The 21127-nt window shown below is 43.7% G+C and overlaps 1 protein-coding gene across 1 annotated transcript in view; it reads right to left on the bottom strand.

The window, feature by feature from the left end:
• Positions 1-3014: 3014 nt before the first annotated feature.
• NSL1 (NSL1 component of MIS12 kinetochore complex) overlaps positions 3015-21127 on the bottom strand; it is a 31754-nt gene continuing 13641 nt past the window's right edge. The window contains exons 4-6 of the mRNA XM_060247033.1: positions 17503-17557; positions 5699-5766; positions 3015-4309 (exon numbers count right to left, since the gene is read on the bottom strand). Of these exons, the coding sequence (XP_060103016.1) occupies positions 4034-4309; positions 5699-5766; positions 17503-17557 (399 nt within the window). The 3' untranslated portion in view covers positions 3015-4033. The remainder of the gene's footprint in view (positions 4310-5698; positions 5767-17502; positions 17558-21127) is intronic.

Below are 21127 nucleotides of genomic sequence, written 5' to 3'. Positions count from 1 at the left end.
GCCCTAGCAATCATCGCCATAGATGGACATCCTTATTGGAAAGGAGGATGGGTCTTTTTTTGTCCTCTGAGTCCGTTAATAACACCCTTCACCGATTGGTGAATACAGTCAATATTGATACCTGCCTAGAGGAATATAATCTAATTTCAAGGGAGATACAGAAGGAATTTAAAAGAGCTAAGCTGGAGCCTTCAAACCAAAGAACTGGAGCACACAAACCATGGTTTGATGCAGAATGTAAAAGGGCAAAGTATACCCTTAATGTTAACTATGCAAAATATAGAACTAACCCTGAAGCAACATCCATAATAGCTTTAAAACACCAAAAAGCCCAATATAAGGCCCTCATTATAAGAAAGAAACAGGAAGACGTTATGGCTTCTTGGGAGGAACTTTGGAAGGCAGTTAAAGAAAAAAACTCAGTATTATTCTGGAAACTAGTCTCTGATCCATCACGTAGGTCACCAAATATATTTAATAGCCCTATTTTGCCAGATGCCTGGCTACATTATTATAAGATGGTATATGGGGAAACAATTACAAGCCCACAATTTTGATATCATCCATAACTTACCAACTTGGCCTCCAGTGGGGTGTACAGAAGTAAAGCAGCTCATTGATACTTTGAAGCCAGGGAAAGCCTCAGACATTGACCTAATTCCACCAGAGCTATTTAAAATGAATGCAGAATTATGGGCCCCAGTTTTGGCAGCCTTGTTTTCACAAATTGATCAATCAGGGAAAATTCCCAAGGACTGGGGAGCAGCTATCATCATTGCCATATATAAAAAAGGTAACAAAGAAGATCCAAACAACTATTGGCCGATCAGCCTGTTGAGCGTAACAAGCAAGCTATATGCTAGTCACTTACTGTGGAAATTTAGAGACTGGCTTGAGAACGATTTTTGCCTACGGGAGGAACAGGTTGGCTCCAGAAAAGGTTGTGCCTTATCAAACCACTGCATGCTGTTGGACCACTTGATTGTAAAATATTCCTCTAACTCAAGTGTGTCATTATATGCTGCATTTCTAGACCTGAAGTCAGCCTTTGACTCTATCTCTAGGACCATCCTATGGGATAAATTAAGAGCCACCAACATTGATAGACGGCTGTTATTTCTTATTCAGGCCCTTTATGATCAAACAACCATCCGGGTCAAATATTCCCATTTCTACCAACAAAGGGGTTAAGCAAGGATGCTTCCTGGCCCCCTACTTATTTAACTTCTATATCAATGATTTGGCGTTGCATATAAATAAACCATAATGCCACCCACTGAAGCTAGGTGACAAACATATTGGGGTGCTCCTTTATGCTGATGATGCTGTTTTACTTTCAAGGACTCCCTTAGGCCTCAGAAGAGCCTTGAAAGCTTTCGTTCAATTTTGCCTGGAAAACAATCTAGAGGTAAATTACACTAAAACCAAAGTAATGGCCTTTGGCAAAAAGACACCCAGATCACGCCACTGGTACATAAATTCTATTCCCATTGAACAAGTTTCATGCTTTAAGTACCTGGGGGTCATGTTTCAAGCGAATGGAAGAACCACCAATATAAACATGATTGCCTCAAATGCCAAAAGGAGTGCGGGGGCTATCCAAAAATTCTACTGGGGCAATGGGGGTAAATGCATAATTGCGGGCTTAGATTGTTTAAGGCTAATTCCCTCTGCCAGCTAACATTTGGTGCCCCAATCAACATCACTACAAACTACAAAAAACTGGAGTCTGTTCAAAATTTTTAAGAACAGTTCTCCAGGTACCCAAGGGCATTCCGAATGCATTAATTAGAATAGAAACTGGCATGATTACAGTAGAAGCGAGGCTTTGGATTTTGGCCATCTAGTTCTGGTTGAAACTTATGTTTTTTCCTAAGGGCTTGATCAGTTTAATTTTGCAAGATACCTTGGTCCCAAAATGGATTATGGCCATAGAAAACAGAATTCATTATTACGGCCTTTCCAAACAATATCTCAGTTCTCTCACTTATGATAATGCTAGGGAGATAGTGAAACAGAGAATATTGGACGTTGTCAGACAAAACGACCTTAATAGCACAACCAAATGGCGAGCTCTGACAGAACCAATCAACAGGGTGACCCTGATGCCCTACCTATACCGCTTAACAAACAATGAATACAGGAGAACGTTTACTCTTATGTGGTGGGACATTCTCCCTTCAGTGGTGGTGGAGGGGAGATACAAAAAGGTGCCATTCCAAGAACGATTATGTCCCTGCTGCTGCAGTGATGGTACCGAATGTCTAGTCCATGTCATATTTGACTGTGAGGCTTATAATGATCATCGAGAAGTACTTCCATTTTCCACGACCATACCTTTTACCAGTAGCCAAAAATTGCAACTCCTTAAGAATCTTCTTAGCGATAGGAACATACAAATTAGCAAAATTTGTTTGGCTTGCCACTAGAATAAGGAAAACTCTAATGATTCAGTCAGGAAATGGCTAAACACCTTTGCCAATCTGTTGGCTGTAACTGCCATGTTTTATTATATTTGTAGTTTTATAACAGTATTTTATGCCTTTTATGTATGATTTTATGGACAATCAGTTTTAATTTTGTATGATTTTACTGCTTTAAATGCTGGTTTAGGCAGCGAATACATTATTTATTTATTAAGGGAAGAAACAAAGAGGTCTAGACAGGCTTTTTAGTTTATCCTTGGTTTTAACACTAATTTTACATCTTCAGTGTCAGTGTCTTAAAGTATTCATATTTATGATTTTAGGTGGTATCATATTTTAGTGTATAATAATTAATGTATATTTATATCACCTTTTATTGGTTATGAATTGGACTTTGATGAATTGTTTGCTAGTCTATGACCATTATAGATAAATAAAACATATCCCCAGGTCCAATTACACAGACTGATTCTGCTGTAATACTTCGGTCATATCAATTTCTCAACTCCTAGCTTTTATAGAAGGACAAAGTTAGCGTAGGGCAACTGATATTTAAGCCAAAATCTGAACACAAACCCGTAAGAAGTCTTTTATCAATTAGTTTTACTGTATACAAAAGAAGTGTTTTTATGTACAAAAATAGATTTTACAAAGACAAAATACATATTTACACATTCATAATGCATGCTTACTTTGTTGATGCACATTTTAAATATGGAATTTCAAGGACAGAGTAACAGTCTTTCACTTGTTTTCCTTTTCTCCTTATGGCTGTTTAATGAAGAAAAATACTTCTAAGAAACAATAATTAAGGTTATTCTTTAAAAATACTCTTTTTTAAAGTTTGCATTTTCAGGAATAAATGATACACAATAAATTTTAATTACTAAAATGGAAAATAAGTCATACTAATAGCATTGATTTTGGATGTTCATAAACAAGTGTGTTACTCATAGATTATAATTACATGTATTGTTTCATGTTCACCAAAGGTGGAAGTGAAGTCAAGGGTAGCCTTTACAGTGCATGGCTTTTGAGAAGAAAGCACTGGAGACTTACAGTGCTTTTGTAATAATTTGGATATTTACAAATATACAGGCTGAATAGGCATTCTAGGCATTTTGAGAAAAGCAGTCACCCAAGCAGGCAGTGCCATATCAAAAGCAGTACCTCCAAACCACTGGTTTACATACACATCTTTGCACACGTATGGCCAAAATGAACTGAAGCAAATCAGTTTTTGCCTACACTACTCTGCAGGAGAGTGTAACTGATGGCACATGCCAAACTGTTTTTTTAAAGCAGTCAAACTGCCTACTAAGCTAGTCAAACTGCCTATTAAAAGGGAAAATGTGCATCCATCTGGCAAAGGACCCAACTAGAACCTCAGTAACTACCAGACAAAATTGATCAAGTCATATTGTGTGCAGAGGATGCAACTACCAATGCTTCTGCAGACAGCTCAGACTCTTTTATATGGCAGACAAGTTCAAAGAGTCAAAACATTCCCCTGCAAATGTGAAAAGGAAAAATCATGTATTCATATAAAGGTCCAATTAAACAGTTCTCTCAAAGCTGACAGGTATGCTTGACAGCAGAAAAATGGTTCATGCGTCCAAACCAATTTTCCTTTGTCGTAGTGGGTACATTTTCTGTGGTGAATGCAATGGTCTCTTTATTTTCAATGTAACTGAACTGCTGGTAGTAGTCTCTGGGGATCTGACTTCTACTTGTTCCATAAGGTTTCTGCCTTTAGTTTGATTCTCTGCTTTCACTTCAGAGCTGGAAAAGACTTCTTGGCGGATTTTGCACAGTTCCAAGGTAGGCTGCAAAGATAACGCCATGGAGAAACCTTCTGCTTTTCCCAGAAGAGATGTCATAGACTTGGGAGCAAAATAAATTTGAAGCTATTACTTTAAAACATTCATAAGTAACAGTAATGAAGTCTCAAGTCATATTACAAAATTAGCTCACATATTTGGCACATACACTCTACACTAGTATGCATAAATCAATACAAAGACACAGAAGAACACTTTTCCAATAGGAGTGATCTGAAATTTATTTCCCTCAGAGGTTAAAATTCCAAGTATTTCCAAGGGCTACACTATTTCAGCTAGTATTCAGTGACATACAGTTAAGCCATTATGGAGTTGTTTATTTTCTCTCTATAAAAAATGTGTTACCCATAAATTCTCAGCAGTATTTTTTAAGGTGACAATTTTGGAACGTTAATGCTAATGACACAGATTCAGTTTCATTGAATATAATGAAAGAAACTACTAAAAATGATTCCCCTCTCAGAAGCTGCTGTTTGCCCCATACAGGGGAATATTCAGTTATCTATATTTTGCCTAACAGGCCAAACATCAATTCCATGGGGCTGTTTCTGTTCAGGAAAACAGCACAGGGGAAAAGCCTTCTCTACCCAAGCCATATGGGACCTCTGAGCAGCTGCTATTTTTAAAAGAAAAAATGCTAGGAAGATCACCCAGCTTGTCTAAGAAAAATATGTAAGCCTTCTCAAATACAGCTGCAAATTTTTATATGTATGTTATTTATAGTCTGCCTTTCTCAATGGGACACAATGCGGATTACACAGACTAAGTCGATACAATTAACAGACCAGATGTGAGGCACAGCATAAATATTAACACGGCATAGTAGGAATGTTCCCTTTAACCTGTGGAGTCTTGTGAGCAAAATTTCTAATTTGTAAGCCACTGGCATTAAAATGATGAGCTACTGCATAAATTAGTTTGCTCTGGGGCCATTTTTCCTGAGCTAAGACAAAAATGTGAGAGCTGGAGGTTAACAAACTGTGAGCTAGCTCACTAACTCAGCTTAGAAGGAACACTGGTAGGAACTTACTTAGGGGAACAGACAGTACAAACTATATACTGTGGTATAGTCTACAGTCCCCTAAGCCTTTACCCCCAGTTTCTGTCTGAACCACACTGTTACAGTGCAGCTGCATATAAATTAGATGATTCAGTTTAATGTGATTCCTACAGCTTGTGCTTCAACAGCTATCCTACATCAATGAATTGTATTGAGATTAAATTTTCCATCAGCAGAAGGGAACTTTCCCACTAGTTCTACTGCAGTTCACTGCCCCTTCACAAAATGCTGCTCCTGGGGATGGGAGACACCAGGAACAGTGTGAGAGAGGTGTGCAGCAAGAAGGGGAAAACTGGTGCAAATTGCTAATTTTGTATGTATCTGTGCTTGTCTGGTTATACATCCACTGCTGTACTTCTTACAAATCTCACCTTAAATGAATTTCCAATATGGCTGGATGCTGCTTCTGCTGAAAGCCTCAGATTTGCCATATGAGAATCTACAAAGAAACAGCAACAGAATCAATACCTATTCTTCTGAAAAAATGTGTGTGTGGGGGGGGGGGGACCTCCATCCGCTTACAAAAAACTTAAAAGAGGGGGGTGGGTCACCAGGGCACCATCACAAGCAATCTGACAATTTCTAATAGGTACATCATTACTTTTAAGCAAGTTGTATTTTCATATTGTTCACAATACAGTCTAACAAATTTTAGAAACAACCATAGCAGTTATCCAACCACGGAGCTCCTATTCTGCTCTTGGAGGGCAGGTGGAGGGGCATCCCAGGAAGTTCCACTGTATTTGGATGCTTTTAGCTTGCAGTGACCAGCACAATCCCCTCATTTTCGCTTTGGACCCTAGGAGCTCCCCCACCCAAGCCAATCTGCACACAACCTAGACTGCAGGTGGAGGGGCATCCCAGGGAAGTCATTTCAGAGAGTTCTGAAAGAGAGCAGAGCTCTGAGATAAACTGAGACAGCAGGGGAAGTTGCTGAGAATTTCTGAGTTTGTGTGACTGCTGAAATGTCTGAGTTTGTGGTTGCTTGGGAACTGCTGTTTGTTTGGTTGAGTGGGCTGAAGGTGGAGGTGACTGAAGGTGATTGTTGCTGATTGATTAGGAGTGGCTGTGTTCCCCACCCTCTTTGCATTTTAAGCTGCGCCTTGCTAGAGGCGTGAGCCAAAGGGCTCTTGGCCTGGGGGCGCTGTAAGGACCAGGAGCCCAGATTCCCTCTGCTCCCAAAAAGGTAAGTAGACCCTCCAGAAGGAGAGCCACACAAACAAACAGGATTTAAAAGGGGATTGTATATTTTAAAAAAGCTATCATGAAGGTAGAATGCCAGCAGGGGGGTGGGGGCTTTCCAGTGTTTTGCACTGAGTGTCACATGTATGACTATCTGCCCACAGGACAGAAGTCTTGGGTGTGTACTTGATGCAAGGAGCTCCGGCTCCTTAGGGAACGAGTTCGTACCCTTGAGGCCGAGGTGACTGACCTGGAGAAGCAGAAACGGTCAGTTAGACACTCGGAGAAGACTCTCGGGGACATCTTAGATGAGCCCTGCTCTGAATGTGGCAGCCCCGTTGCTGCCAGGGAACATGAGGGTCGAGAGGGAACAGGGCATCGTGCTGAGGGTAAGGGGAATGCGCCTTCAGAAGGGACCTCTTCTTCAGTTGTTGAGCGGGTATCCTTTCGCACCAAGGAACCATCCCTGGGCAGGGAGGGGGGGGGGGTCTCGGTAGTTGGTGATTCAATCCTTAGGCAAGTAGACAGCTGGATGACAAAACCGCGTACTGACCGTACGGTGACTTGCCTGCCTGGTGCGAAGGTAGCAGACATTACGTGTGTAGTAGATAGGCTGATAAACAGTGCTGGGGAGGAGCCAGTGGTCGTGGTGCATGTTGGCACCAACAATGTGGGGAAATGCTGTCGTGAGGTCCTGGAGGAAAAATTTAGGCTGCTAGGCGTGAGACTTAAGGCCAGGACCTCCAAGGTAGCCTTCTCAGAAGTGCTACCTGTTCCACGTGCAGGGCAGGAGAGACAGGCACAAATTAGAAGTCGCAATGTGTGGATGAGACAATGGTGTAAGGAGGAAGGGTTTAAGTTTGTTAGGCACTGGGATGCTTTCTGGAACAAGTGGGAGCTGTACAAAAGAGACGGTCTCCACTTGTCCCCAGATGGAACCAGGCTGCTGGCGCTTAAAATCAAAAAGGTGGCAGAGCAGTTTTTAAACTAAATCTTGGGGGAAAGCCGACAGGAGATGAAATGTCTCTGGTTCGGGAGGACTCATCTCAAAGAGATGAAGGGTTAGCTGTTACTTTTCTACCGGGTAATGGATCAGAGTTGTCCACTGTGATGGTGACAAAAAGTATGGATTGTCCGCCAAAGTCTCGAGGTGGCAGGAGGAAGGTGGCGGGCCTAGTTTGCCTGGGAAATTACAGATGTTTGTATGCAACTGCTAGAAGTGTTCGAAGTAAAATTGGTGAGTTGGGATGCTTAGTGTTGGGAGAAAACATAGACATTGTGGGAATTTCAGAAACTTGGTGGAATGAAGAGAATCAGTGGGACACGGTGATTCCTGGATATAAGTTATATCGGAAGGATAGGGAGGGAAGGGTTGGAGGTGGGGTGGCTCTGTATGTCAGAGAGGGTATACAGTCCAGTAAGACTGAGGTCAGAGAATTAGACTCCCTTCTAGAAATGCTTTGGGTTGAAATAGAGGGCCCAAAAGGAAATTTAACTATGGGAGTTTGTTATCGCCCACCAAATCAAAAGATAGAGGACGATTATAATATGATGGAAGGAGTAAAGATAGCGGCTAAACGTAAAAACTGTGTCGTAATAGGTGATTTTAACTACCCGCAGATTGATTGGGTCAATATGTGTTCTGGTCGAGAGAAAGAGATTGAGTTTCTTGATGCTCTCAATGACTGTGCTGTGGAGCAGACGGTCTCAGAACCTACCAGGGGTGGGGCGATCCTGGATTTGGTCTTAAGTAATGCCCAAGACTTGGTGAGAGATATAAAAGTGATCGCACTGTTTGGGAGCAGTGACCATAACGTTATTGATTTCACCATTTATATAAACAGAGAGTTGCCCCAAAAGACTGGCACAACCACGTTTAACTTTAAAAGGGGTAAATTCTCTGAGATGAGGAGGCATGTGAAAAGGAACCTGAAAGGAAAGGTAAATACAGTCAAAACCCTTTGGGGAAGCTTGAAGGCTATTTAAAACTACAATCCTAGAAGCTCAGATAAAATATATACCACAAGTTAGGAAAGGCACAAACAGGTATAAGAAAAGGCCTGCAAGGTTAACAAACAAAATAATGGAAGCTGTAAAAGGAAAGAAGGACTCCTTTAAGCGGTGGAAAGCTAGTCCAAGTGAGATTAATAAAAGGGAACACAGGCTGTGGCAAATCAAATGCAAGACTGTGATCAGGCAGGCAAAAAGGGTCTATGAGGAGCATATTGCAAAAAACATAAAGACCAATAATAAAAATTTCTTCAAATATATTAGAAGCAGGAAACCAGCCAGGGAGGCAGTGGGGCCCTTGGATGACCAAGGGGTCAAAGGATTACTGAAGGAGGATAGGGAAATGGCTGAGAAGCTGAATGCATTTTTTGCCTCCGTCTTCATGTGGAAGATGAGAAGTGCCTGCTCCAGAACCACTAATTTTGGAAGGGATGTTTAAAGACCTGAGTCAGATTGAGGTGACAAGAGAGGAGGTCCTACAACTGATAGCCAAATTAAAAACTAATAAGTCACCAGGTCCGGATGGCATACATCCAAGAGTTCTGAAAGAACTCAAAGGTGAACTTGTGGATCTTTTGAAAAAATATGTAATGTTTCATTGAAATCTGCCTCCGTTCCTGAGGACTGGAAGGTAGCAAATGTCACCCCCATCTTTAAAAAGGGTTCCAGAGGAGATCCGGGAAATTACAGGCCAGTCAGTCTGACTTCAATACCAGGAAAGTTGGTAGAAACCATTATCAAGGACAGAATGAGTAGGCACATCGATGAACATGGGTTATTGAGGAGGATTCAGCATGGGTTCTGTAAGGGAAGATCTTGCCTCACTAACCTGTTACAGTTCTTTGAGGGGGTGCACAAACATGTGGACAAAGGGGACCCAATAGACGTTGTTTACCTTGACTTCCAGAAAGCTTTTGATAAAGTTCCTCATCAAAGACTCCTTAGAAAGCTCGAGAGTCATGGTGTAAAAGGACAGATCCTCTTGTGGATCAAAAACTGGCTAATTAATAGGAAGCAAAGAGTGAGTATAAATGGGCAGTCTTCACAGTGGAGGACGGTAAGCAGTGGGGTGCCGCAGGGCTCAGTACTGGGTCCCATGCTCTTTAACTTGTTCATAAATGATTTGTAGTTGGGAGTGAGCAGTAAAATGGCCAAGTTTGCAGATGACACTAAATTGTTCAGGGTGGTGAGAACCAGAGAGGATTGTGAGGCACTCCAAAGGGATCTGTTGAGGCTGGGTGAGTGGGCGTCAACGTGGCAGATGAGGTTCAATGTGGCCGAGTGCAAAGTAATGCACACTGGGGCCAAGAATCCCAGCTACAAATAGAAGTTGATGGGGTGTAAACTGGCAGAGACTGACCAAGAAAGAGATCTTGGGGTCATGGTAGATAACTCACTGAAAATGTCAAGACAGTGTGCAATTGCAATAAAAAATGCCAATGCCATGCTGGGAATTATTAGGAAGGGAACTGAAAACAAATCAGCCAATATCATAATGCCCCTGTATAAATCGATGGTGCGGTCTCATTTGGAATACTGTGTGCAGTTCTGGTCACCACACCTCAAAAAGGATATTATAGCACTGGAAAAAGTCCAGAAAAGGGCAACTAGAATGATTAAAGGGTTGGAACACTTTCCCTATGAAGAAAAGTTAAAACGACTACGGGGTGACAAGATGGAGGTTTACAAGATAATGCATGGGATGGAGAAAGTGGAGAAAGAAATACTTTTCTCCTTTTCTCACAATACAAGAACTCGTGGGCATTTGATGAAATTGCTGAGCAGTTAAAACAGATAAAAGGAAGCACTTCTTCACCCAAAGGGTGATTAACATGTGGAATTCACTGCCACAGGAGGTGGTGGCGGCTACAAGCATAGACAGCTTCAAGAGGGGGTTAGATAAAAATATGGAGCAGAGGTCCATCAGTGGCTATTAGCCACAGTGTGTATGTGTGTGTGTGTGTGTATATATATATATATATATATAATTTTTTTTTTTGCCACTGTGTGACACAGCATGTTGGACTGGATGGGCCACTGGCCTGATCCAACATGGCTTCTCTTATGTTCTTATGCCTGGCTGGACTCCATTCCATTGCTGCTGTGTTGGTGTGCTGGTGTGAGAGAGAGAGATTGTGCTGTGCTGGCCCTTGGCCTCAGCTGCTGCTGCTCTCTCTCAGCCTTGCCTGACTTGCCTGGAGAAGAGAAGACATCTAAGGTAAGACAGTTCTTGTTTTTATTTTAGTTAGGATAAAAGTAAAAGTACTTTTTAACAGAGTCCCTTTACTTATCCAGATTTGGGTGGGTGGGTACTGGGTAGCTTATTTGGGGTTAGGGGGTTCTGCTGGGGGTGGGGGCCTGGGATGGGGGGGTTGCCAATTTGCCTATATCTTACTTTAGAGAGAGGACTTTTTAAAGTCCTTTTACGTTTCTTGATTTGGGTAGCTTGGATTTCTTCGGGTTAGGGTGAACGTTTTTTGGGGGGGAGGGGTTGGTAAAGTTCCTGTATTGTTAAGAGTCAAGTTTTTTACTGTTTTAAAAGGATTCTGTGCTTGATTTGTTGCTGCTGTGTTGTGCTGCTGTTGTTTCCTTTTCTGTTCTGGTTCTTGGGGCGGGGGGGCTGTTTGGCCTAATTTTCATTGTTAAAAAGGTCACTTGTTTAACAGTTGAGTTTCTTGGCCTTTTCTCAGTGATTTGTTTGGATCTGTTGTTGTTGGTTTTGCATCCTGTCCTGTTGTCTCTTTTCCTGGTTCTGGCTCTGGTTTTGGGGTGTGTGTGTGTTAAAAGTTAAGTTTCTTTCGGTCACGTTTTGGTTTTTTCAAATTACTTCTGGTTGGTGTGAGGGGGTTGGTGTGTGGGCTGTGTGGGGTGGGTCACTTTCATGTTTTTATAGAGTTATTCTTGGAGTCTGAGGGTGCTTTTGGTTTGGCTAGGGCCACTAAATAGGCTGCCCCATTAATGGGTGTTTTTTTAGAGATTGTGTCTTTTGAAATTTAAAAACAAATTAATCCAGTTTAGGGCTTTTCAACTGGGCCAGATAGGGGCAATTTAAAAAGATTTTAGGTTTCTCATAAAAGGCAGCGTGACTACTAGGCCACAGCAGGCTCCCTTTTAAAGAGACTAGGGTTGCAGTGCATCTTACTTTCAGCCACTGAAAGCTGGTGCATCCTTAGATTTCCATAGGGTAAACCACAGTTTCTCTCTAGTTATAGGGGACACCTGATTTCTAGCTCGCAAGGAAATCCAGCTTGTCCCAGGATCTAGTTAGGAGAAGTTTAACTAGGAGGATACAACAAGGATTGTCTTCATCTCAAGGTAGCCTTTTAAAAACTGTAGCCAGGTAGAGGCAGGATCACCTAGTCTCCAAAACTTTACCAGACTACTACTACCCCAACCCAAAGAAGGACAGGTTAGGGACCAAAAAAACAAATGAACAAGTTTTGGTGGGAGGGTTTTTTAAAAGAAGTCAGGGCACCTGTTGGTTCAGGGTACAGTGTAGTGAGTTAGGTTTGTAAAAACACCCACTCTCGGTTCAGGATGTGTGAGACTGGCCAAGGGTGACATGAGTGACAGGCAGCAGAAGAGGGGCCCTGGGGGCAAGGCCAAGGAGAAGACTAGAAGGGTGGAGGGGAAGGGGAGGACCCAGTTTCCCCCCCACCTGTGTGTAGGGCCACTCCACAGCTGCCTTCCAGCACTCCGACCTCTGGCCGGAGTGTGATGAAGAAGTCCCGTTTTGGGCCCTTCATCGAGACTGCTGCTAGGGCGCCCCCAGCAGAGGTGCCATTAGGTGCTGGCACTGAGCAGGAGTCTGTTGCTCGGGCAGTCTCTCCTCCAGCTGATGTCACTCAGCCTCAGCAGCCAGAGGAGGGGCAGCAAGAGCTCCTTGGAGATGAGCTTTGGGGACAGTTTTCTGCAAAAACGATCACCCCAAGGAGGGTGCAGAGTGTCATGCAGGAGCTGGAGGAGAAGCTGGTTGAGGAGGACCAGGCCCCTTCTTTGGTTCCTTTGGACACCAGCAGTCCTTAAGGGATGGCCAGGAGGGGAGGCCACATGGGGTGCAGGGGGGAAAAATGGAGACACACAAGATGCCTCCATCTCCGCCCACTTCCCCCTGGCGGCCAGCCCCTCCTGCCACCCCGAGACACGATGTGTCTGCCCTGAGCACCTCACAGGAAAGAGCTGGCATCTGTAGACTGCGCGTTCTGTGGCAGGGAAGCTGGCATTTGGGTGAGAGACCCAGAACCAGCATGCGCATTGTGCTTGGCCAGCTCTCCCCGCGTTCTTTGGGGCAGGGCTGGAGAGCTGGCATCTTGGTTTGCAGAGCAGACCTTGAGCAGATTGTGTTTTGTGTGGCAGTGACGTTGGCAACTGGGTTTATATTGGTTCTAGGCCAGCAGGGTCCATAGAGTAGATAGATGGATGTAGTGCATTTGGGTCCTATAGAGATTCTCTGGTATGAAGTTAGGTTTGGCTTTGGGTGCCCCAGGAACTGGACCCCCTGGTCCAATTTTTTTTTGGCCTTGTGGGTTTTGTGTGGGACAGTGCCTAAAGCTGCACAGCAGTTTGGGGGGCTCTTCTCATAACCCCCTTCTCCCCAGAGCCACTTTTCCTACGACAATTACAGTGGGGGAAGTGGCTCTAATTGGCTGTTTTTCTCACCATTGGGAACAGTGTTCCTTTTGGTGTGCCTACAGATGGGTGCAGTCTTTTTGGGCCAGGGGGGCTATATGCAGGGGAGTCCCCTGAAGCTGCCCTGCAGTTTTGGGGCCTCTCCCTCAAACCCCCCTCTGGCCAGAGCCGCTTTCCCCACAGCAATTATAGTGGAAGAAGTGGCTAATTGGGCTTTCCCCAGCATTGGTGGCAATGGGCCTTTTGGGGAGCCCAAAGACAGGGACCCCCTGGCCCAATCTTTTTGGGACATGGGGGTTTTGTAGGGGAGAGTCCCCTGCAGTTTTTGGGGCTCTCCCTCAAACCCCCTGCCCCCCAGTAGCTTCTGATTATGCCCTATGTTGCCATTGATTTCAATGGCCCATAGGGTATAATGGTGGCATAGGAGCACCCTCTTTGGGTGCCCCTGGAATGGGACCCCCTGGCCCAATCTTTTTAGAACTTGGGGGGGGGGTCATAGGGGAGAGTCCCCTGCAGGTCTCCTGCAAATTTGGGGGCTCTCCCTCAAACCCCCTCCCCTTCAGGTGGCTTCCAATATACCCTATTTTGCCATTGATTTCAATGGCCCATAGAGTATAGTGGGGCCGTATATTCAGAAATAGCCGTGTATCTTCTGTATATACAGCTATGCCGATTACCGGTATTCGGAAATATACGGTATTCCGAATATTTTGGCCCCGTGTATTTCCGAATCCAATTAATGCCGATTTTTTTTTTTTGCCCACCCCTAGTTCTTAGGTGCAGTAGCTACTGGAAGTGCTTGGCAGGCTGGCTGGCTGGGTCTAGAGCAGGGGTGTCAAACATGTGGCCTGGGGGGCTGAATCAGGCCTCTGGAGGGCTCCTTTCAGGCCCCCGAGCAAGTGGTTCTTGTCTGCTTCCTTCTTCCTCTCTCTTGCTTCCTTCTGCATCTCAACTTGCTTTGTAAGGCTTGTTCAATCGCACAGGAGCAAAACCTCAATTTTCTCCACTGGTTGAGCCTCCTCCCCCCTCCTGGTCCCCTGGGGAGGGAGGGAAAGAGCCAGAGCTTCCTTTGCCCAGTTCCCTAGATCCCATGGGAGAAATACAAAAAAAGCAACTTTAAGACCAACAAGTGCTAATGTTTTAAGCATGTTTTAAGTTTTTTTTTTTTTTTTAATCTTTAGTCATGTTTCTCTGTGTCCTTTAAAAAGTTTATCTCTCTGCTACCTAATCCTAAATAGGTACACGCATGGCCCGGCCCTGCCCAGCCCAACAAGGTCTCAGTTATGTCGGATGAAGCCCTCATGACAAATGAGTTTGACACCCCTGATCCAGAGTGTCTCCCAGCACTGGACAGTGCCCATTCAGCTTGCATCATTTGACAATAATCTACTATTAGTCACTGTTGTGTAGCTGCACGCATCTTGGATTTGATCTAAGTGAACTAGGTTTAAGTGTTATTGTGGACGTGGCTAGTATGTTGAGACTGGGGAAACCCAGGTTTAAATCCATATTCTGCTACCAAGCTTACTGGGTGACCTTGGTCTATTCTCTATTTCTCCAGTTAAAATACATATGTGAACTTCTTGGAAGAATGATGGAATAAATATGGTAAAAAAAAATAATCCTGGCTCTGCTGTGAACCTCCTGAATTAATCTGAACAAGTCACTCCCTCTTTGCCTCAGTTTTCCATCTTTAAAGGGGGAAATTGTAAAGATGAAAGTTGCAGGGAGATACAGCATGATAGAGGCTGTGATGTGCTGTATATTTATTACAAAATAACAATTTGTGACCATTCCAGGGGCATTGAATGGCATCTGTCATGGAGGATGTGATCCAATTTTAACTGATACATGACAATATCTTCAAGATGTTTGATTCTTAGTAGCTGAGCATTATTTACATGGCTTCCACTACACAGGGAAATGAAAGGAGGAAATGAAAGGTAGTGAGTAATCTGAATATTTCTGGTTTTTGGCCACTGTAGTTACTAAACAGGGATGCATGAATATCCCAGATGCTATGCAAATACATACAACTGTGCATTAATTTAATGTTTAATTATTTTGGGGTTTGGCCAGTTCAGAATCATAATCAGATGTACTGACTGCTATCCATTAAATGATACATGAAGGTCTCAGGTTTATTACCATGACTTTTTGTAGCTCTTTCCTTACAATATTCTCACAACTCTTCTCTGGGATATATTCATTTTTTTGGTTGCATTCCCTCAGGTCATCGGCAAGTCCAGGTTATTACTGGGATGATGGGAAGAAAGCCACTCAAACAAGTGGACCTGCTTGTTTGAAATGTAGCCAAAGCAGCAGATGATGGAAAATCCTTTGCTGTACAGGAAGCAGCAAGTTAAAGAGGAAATGGTGCCTATATTCAGCTTAGAATTGGTAGTTGGCAGCAAAGCTCCACATCCGTCTAGCAAAGGGTGTTAACTAGCACACTGCTAACACAGAAGTGAAGGGGAAGCACAACCCATACCTCAACTTGAGATCTGTCAGGGCTACTGCTCACTGTTACTCTTTGGGAGTTTTCAAACAAAAAACCCTGCACTCTCACGAAAGAGAAACAAACCTGCTCTGGATGGAAGTGCCATGTTGTCCCTCTTCCCAAGATGAAAGAGGGTAAGCCAAAATGCCATTGTTGAAGTGGGAAACAGAAAATCTGTTGTATACTAAAAAAGTGCCTACATGTTTTCCTTGCAGCTGCATTGGGGAATCTCTAAATATATTTATCTTCAGTGTTTATCCCACTGCTGTTGTATTCAAAGAGAGTTCAACCCCCAGGTCTGCAGAGAAAGTTGCTGCCATGACAGGAACCAAATTGGCCAGAGGTCAGTGCTGCAGGTGGGTGGAGGAAGGAGGGAGATTGGGAACTTCCACCCTCCTCACTGCCTTCCCGCAAACTGGTGCTGAAGGGTGTGTGTGAGTGTGCAGGCAGAGCAGCAGGGGGGAAGGTGTGTGGGCAGGCAAGCAGTAAAGAAATGGTAAGCAAGGTTCCCCTTCCTTAACAAGTTTAACAGGTCCTTGTGGGGGAGAGGAAGAAGCAACTGTCCAAGGACAGAGGATTGACCAGGGGAGGGGAGAGTGGGATGGGATCCTCCCCTTGAGTCACGATCCCCCATTTGTAAAAATAAAATTAGCATCATTGCCTGCACCCATTCACCACAGACATCTTGAAATCTATGAACTGGTCTTACATAATAACTAAAATACCAAGCTACAAATCATAAAGCCCTTGGTTCAAATCTTATGTTTGCCATGTGGGCTTAGGCAAGTCTTATTATCTCAGCCATTCATCTGCAATGTGGAGTTTCGGTAAGGACTGCAACAAATTAATACAGGCGATGTTATGAACATTTAAAAGCATTATAAACATACTTACTACTACTACAATCCCTTGCTATTTTTTGTGTGGCAAAATTCCAAATGCAGATATTTCAGGACTGTGTCTTAAAACCTCACCACACTCGCATTTTGGTACTGCAGAGTATATGGAGTCACAGGCAATTGCTCAAATATAACATTTTAGGGGAAATCTAAAAACCCAAGCTTTAGTTATAGAAGGGCAAGATCCATATAAACAAGTAATAGGGACCCAGGACAAGAGGGCTGTTTTGGATGCCCTTTTAATAACCAAGCTTAAGAGCAGGATTTGCTGTGCCAGTTTTTGGTAATTGCCTGATCAGTCATCTTATGTTTGTCTGATGCCATCCCACTATTGGTGGTTTGTGGAGGAAGCCTGTATGAAACTTACTAGCTGGCTATTATGAGCCAGCAATACTATTTTTTTAAAAAAATCTCACCTGTTCATGGGGAAGCCAGTTTCTTGAAGAACAGATTTTTACTGGCTTTTTTGGTTTGTTTTTACACTGTGATTTTTAATACAAACTATCTTGAGCTGGAAGAGTTGGAATAGAAATATTCTAAATAAACAGCAAGAGCACAGCAGGCTTTAGTGCTGCAATACTTGACTGTCACTATGATCTCTACAGAGCACTACAATTAAATCCACTAAGGCAGTTATTTCAAACATCATGTTCAGAACAACAAACCTTTTCACAAAGCACTGCTGCTCACAGAAAGAAAAGGTGTGCGTTTAAGCAATCTGTCATGGACTGTGAAGAACTGTAATTGTGCAAGAGAAAATACTTTTTCAGGTATTTTGGGTTGGTCTGGGAAGTCAACGATTTTATTGTTTTTACTGTCTTTTCATTTATTGTAACCTACTGAGACTTTTTGGAAAAGATGCATGGACACATTTTTGTTATTTAACTAAAACAATCACTGCATTTTCTAATTATAATTATGCTATATAATTTCATCTTCCCTGCCAACCACTTACCTTGAGAAGGCATTGCTTTTGTCTCTTGAGGTTTGACAACAGGTTGATAGAAGCCCTGAATGAATAAAAACATATTAAAACATCTCTATGCTTAAGTATTTGGCTTGGCAGTTTTATGATGCTCAGAGCAAGGCAACATATACAAAAGAGACAACCTGAGATTCTGGATGCACTGAAACTGACTGGAACCAGTCAGAGTTCTCTATCTATATGTAAACATACGAACAAAAAACTTGCTTTCATCCCATTTACCTAGGATACATATATTTAAGGAGAGACAATGTCCCCTAATGCATAGTTTGAGAAGTGGCACTACCTCACTTAAAAAAAAAATTAAGGTGGTCAGACCAAACACTGAGCTATATATTGCCAGATACAGACCCGCTCCCCTCCACTCTCTATCTCTGCTTGGCAACATTTGATACTCCATGATGTGTGATTTGGTTCCACTGCACTTCTCCCCAGTCTCTTCTCAGGTCACCGGCTGGCAGCCACATGGTTGGAGAAACACACAGTATGTGTGTGTGTGTTTGTGTGTGTGTGTGTGTGTGTGTGTATATATATACTTTTAATATATATTTAAAAGGATGCTGGCATTCATATATAAACTGCACTGATTTCGACCACTTCCTCCTTCAGGATTTGGTAGAACACTCCAAAAAAGGGTGTCACTACTCAGAATTAAGTGGTACTTGGAAACAAGGGGAAACAGAACAGCTCCATGTATCCTCGAATGTTTAGGCAGGCTCTTAAAGAGCTGGGTTGCCAACTGCCTTGGGGGGGGGGGAAATGCCCTGTCCCTGGAATACAGGCTTAATACATGGAAAAGGTCAGCTGAAGCTTTTCATGGCATGGAGGTAAATAACATCTCATTAAACCGCTATTAAAAGGTCAAGACATTTTTTCTCCAGGCAGTTGGTAACCCTATTGAAGCCAGCTGTAGTGGATAAAGTGTTGGACTTGGAACAGATTGGGATCTGAGTTCTAATCTAATCATGCATGCCCTAGTAACATCCACATTAGACTACTGAAACATGCTCAGTCAGGGGCTGCCCTCAAAGATGATTCAGAAGTTTAAACTAGTTCAAAACATAGCAGTTAAATTTCTTACTGGAACCTGTTGTAATAACACAAGCTCTGTTACATATTCACATTGGTAATGTTGACCCTCAATACCCTAAAACAGCAGGTCTCAAGCATTTTGAAGTGGGATCTAAGCTTATTGTACGTTTTGGATCTCTTGCAAAGTAATTCCATTCACCTTTCCACTTCCCCAACATAATTTGTAGGTATCTTATATCAGTTAAAAAGAGCCCTGTGGCGCAGAGTGTTAAAGCTGCAGTACTGCAGTCCTAAGTAGGGATGTGCATTCGGCTCGGCCGAGCCATATTTACAGCCGAACCAGTGTTGATTCGGCCGCATACGGAATAGCCTGCAGCCGACTTCCATAAGCGCCCATTACACGGCAGCCGAATAGGCTCGTTGTGTAGTTACGAATAGCTATTCATAAGCAAACAGCTGTCAATTCAAAACAAAAGGCGGCAATTAGCTTCTGGAGCTTCAAAGGAGCTCCTTTGGCACCTTCCCGCCTCTGCCTTAACATCCCTGGGATCAGGGAGGGGGGAGGGGGAAGAGGAGCCCCAACAGCCAATCCAAAGCATGCATTTGTAAAATACATTGGAAATGCATGCTTTGAAGGGCTTTCTAAGGAGTCTTCACTTCCTGGCTGACTCCTCCATGCTGTGTGTAAGAGATTGCTTAAGCTGCTGCAGCTCTCTCACTCAGACTTCCCTAGAAGACAAGGTAAAACACTTTTTGGGTTCTTGTTTTTATTTATTGTTGCTAAAAGGACTTTTTTTAAAGACTTAGAGTCCCTTTACTTATCCAGATTTGGGTGGTGGTGGGGTAGCTTATTTGGGGTTTCTGCTTGGGGAGGGGGCCTGGGGTGGGGGGGTTTGCCAATCTGCCCATATCTTAATTTAGTGAGAGGACTTTTAAAAGTGCAGTGTCCTTTTACTTCTCCTGATTTGGGTGGCTTTAATTTCTTGGGGTTAGGGTGAAGGGTTTTTTTGGGGGGAGGGGGTGGCAAAGTTCCTGTATTGTTAAAAGTTAATTTTTTACTGTTTTAAAAGTATTCAGTGTTTGATTTGTTGCTGCTGTGCTGCTGCTATTACTCTTTTCTTTGGGTTCTTGGGGCGGGTGCTGTTTGGCCTAATTTCCATTGTTTAAAAGGCCACTTTTGTCCCCCTTTTCTTGTTGGTGAAAAGGCCACTTTTTTTTAACACTTGGCCTTTTGTGATTCTGCTGGTTTTGTTTTGGTTTTTTAAATTGCCTCTGGTTGGTGTGGGGGTTGGTGAGGGTGTGTGTGGGCTGGGTCACTTTCTTGTTTTTATAGAGTAGGTTGTGTGTTCTGTGGCAGGGAAGCTGGCACCTGGGTGAGAGACCCAGAACCAGCGGGCTTTTTGTGGTTTGCCAGCTCTCCCCTTGTTATTTGGGGCAGGGCTGGAGAGCTGGCATCTGTAGATTGTGTGTTCTGTGGCAGGGAAGCTGGCACCTGGGTGAGAGACCCAGAACCAGCAGGCTTTTTGTGGTTGACAAGCTCTCCCCGTGTTATTTGGGGCAGGGCTGGAGAGCTGGCATCTGTAGATTGTGTGTTCTGTGGCAGGGAAGCTGGCACCTGGGTGAGAGACCCAGAACCAGCAGGCTTTTTGTGGTTGACAAGCTCTCCCCGTGTTGTTTGGGGCAGGGCTGGAGAGCTGGCATCTGGGTTTGCTGCAAGCAGGTCTGCAGAGCAGACCTTGAGCAGATTGTGTTTTGTGTGGCAGTGAGGTTGGCAACTGGGTTTATGTTGGTGCCAGGCCTGCAGGCCCAGGGTTCATAGATTAGATAGAGGGATGTAGTGCATTTGGGGCCTATAGAGATTCTCTGGTGTGAAGTTAGGTTTGGCTTTGGGTGCCCCAGGAATTGGACCCCATGGTCCAATTTTTTTGGGACTTGGGGGGTTGGAGGGGAGAGTCCCCTTCAGGTCTCCTGCAAATTTGGGGGCTCTCCCTCAAACCCCCTCCCCTCCAGGCGGCTTCAATTATATCCTATTTGCCATTGATTTTAATGGCCCATAGGGTATAATGATGGAATAGGGGCACCCTCTTTGGGTGCCCCTGGAATGGGATCCCCTGGCCCAATCTTTTTGGGACTTGGGGGGGTTGGAGGGGAGAGTCCCCTTCAGGTCCCCTGCAAATTTGGGGGCTCTCCCTCAACCCCCCCCCTCCAGGCGGCTTCAAATATACCCTATTTGCCATTGATTTCAATGGCCCATAGGGTATAATAGGGCCGTATATTCGGTAATAGCCGTGCATCTACCGTATATGCGGCTATTCCGAATACGGTATTCAGTAGTGCATGGGGAATCCGAAATTTTTTTCCCTGTGCACTTCCGAATCCGTGTAATTCCGAATTTTTTTTTTTTGCACATCCCTAGTCCTAAGCGCTGCTCACGACCTGAGTTTGATTCCTGGTGGAAGCTGGGTTTTCAGGTAGCCGGCTCGAGATTGACTCAGCCTTCCAAACTTCCGAGGTTGGTAAAATGAGTACCCAGCTTGATGGGGGAAAGTGTAGATGGCTGGGG

The sequence above is a fragment of the Heteronotia binoei genome, chromosome 1 (genome assembly GCF_032191835.1).
Source record: "Heteronotia binoei isolate CCM8104 ecotype False Entrance Well chromosome 1, APGP_CSIRO_Hbin_v1, whole genome shotgun sequence".
Classification (NCBI taxonomy): domain Eukaryota; kingdom Metazoa; phylum Chordata; class Lepidosauria; order Squamata; family Gekkonidae; genus Heteronotia; species Heteronotia binoei.
The sequence above is the reverse complement of the archived record's forward strand: the minus strand, read 5'-3'. Positions and strand labels throughout refer to the sequence as shown.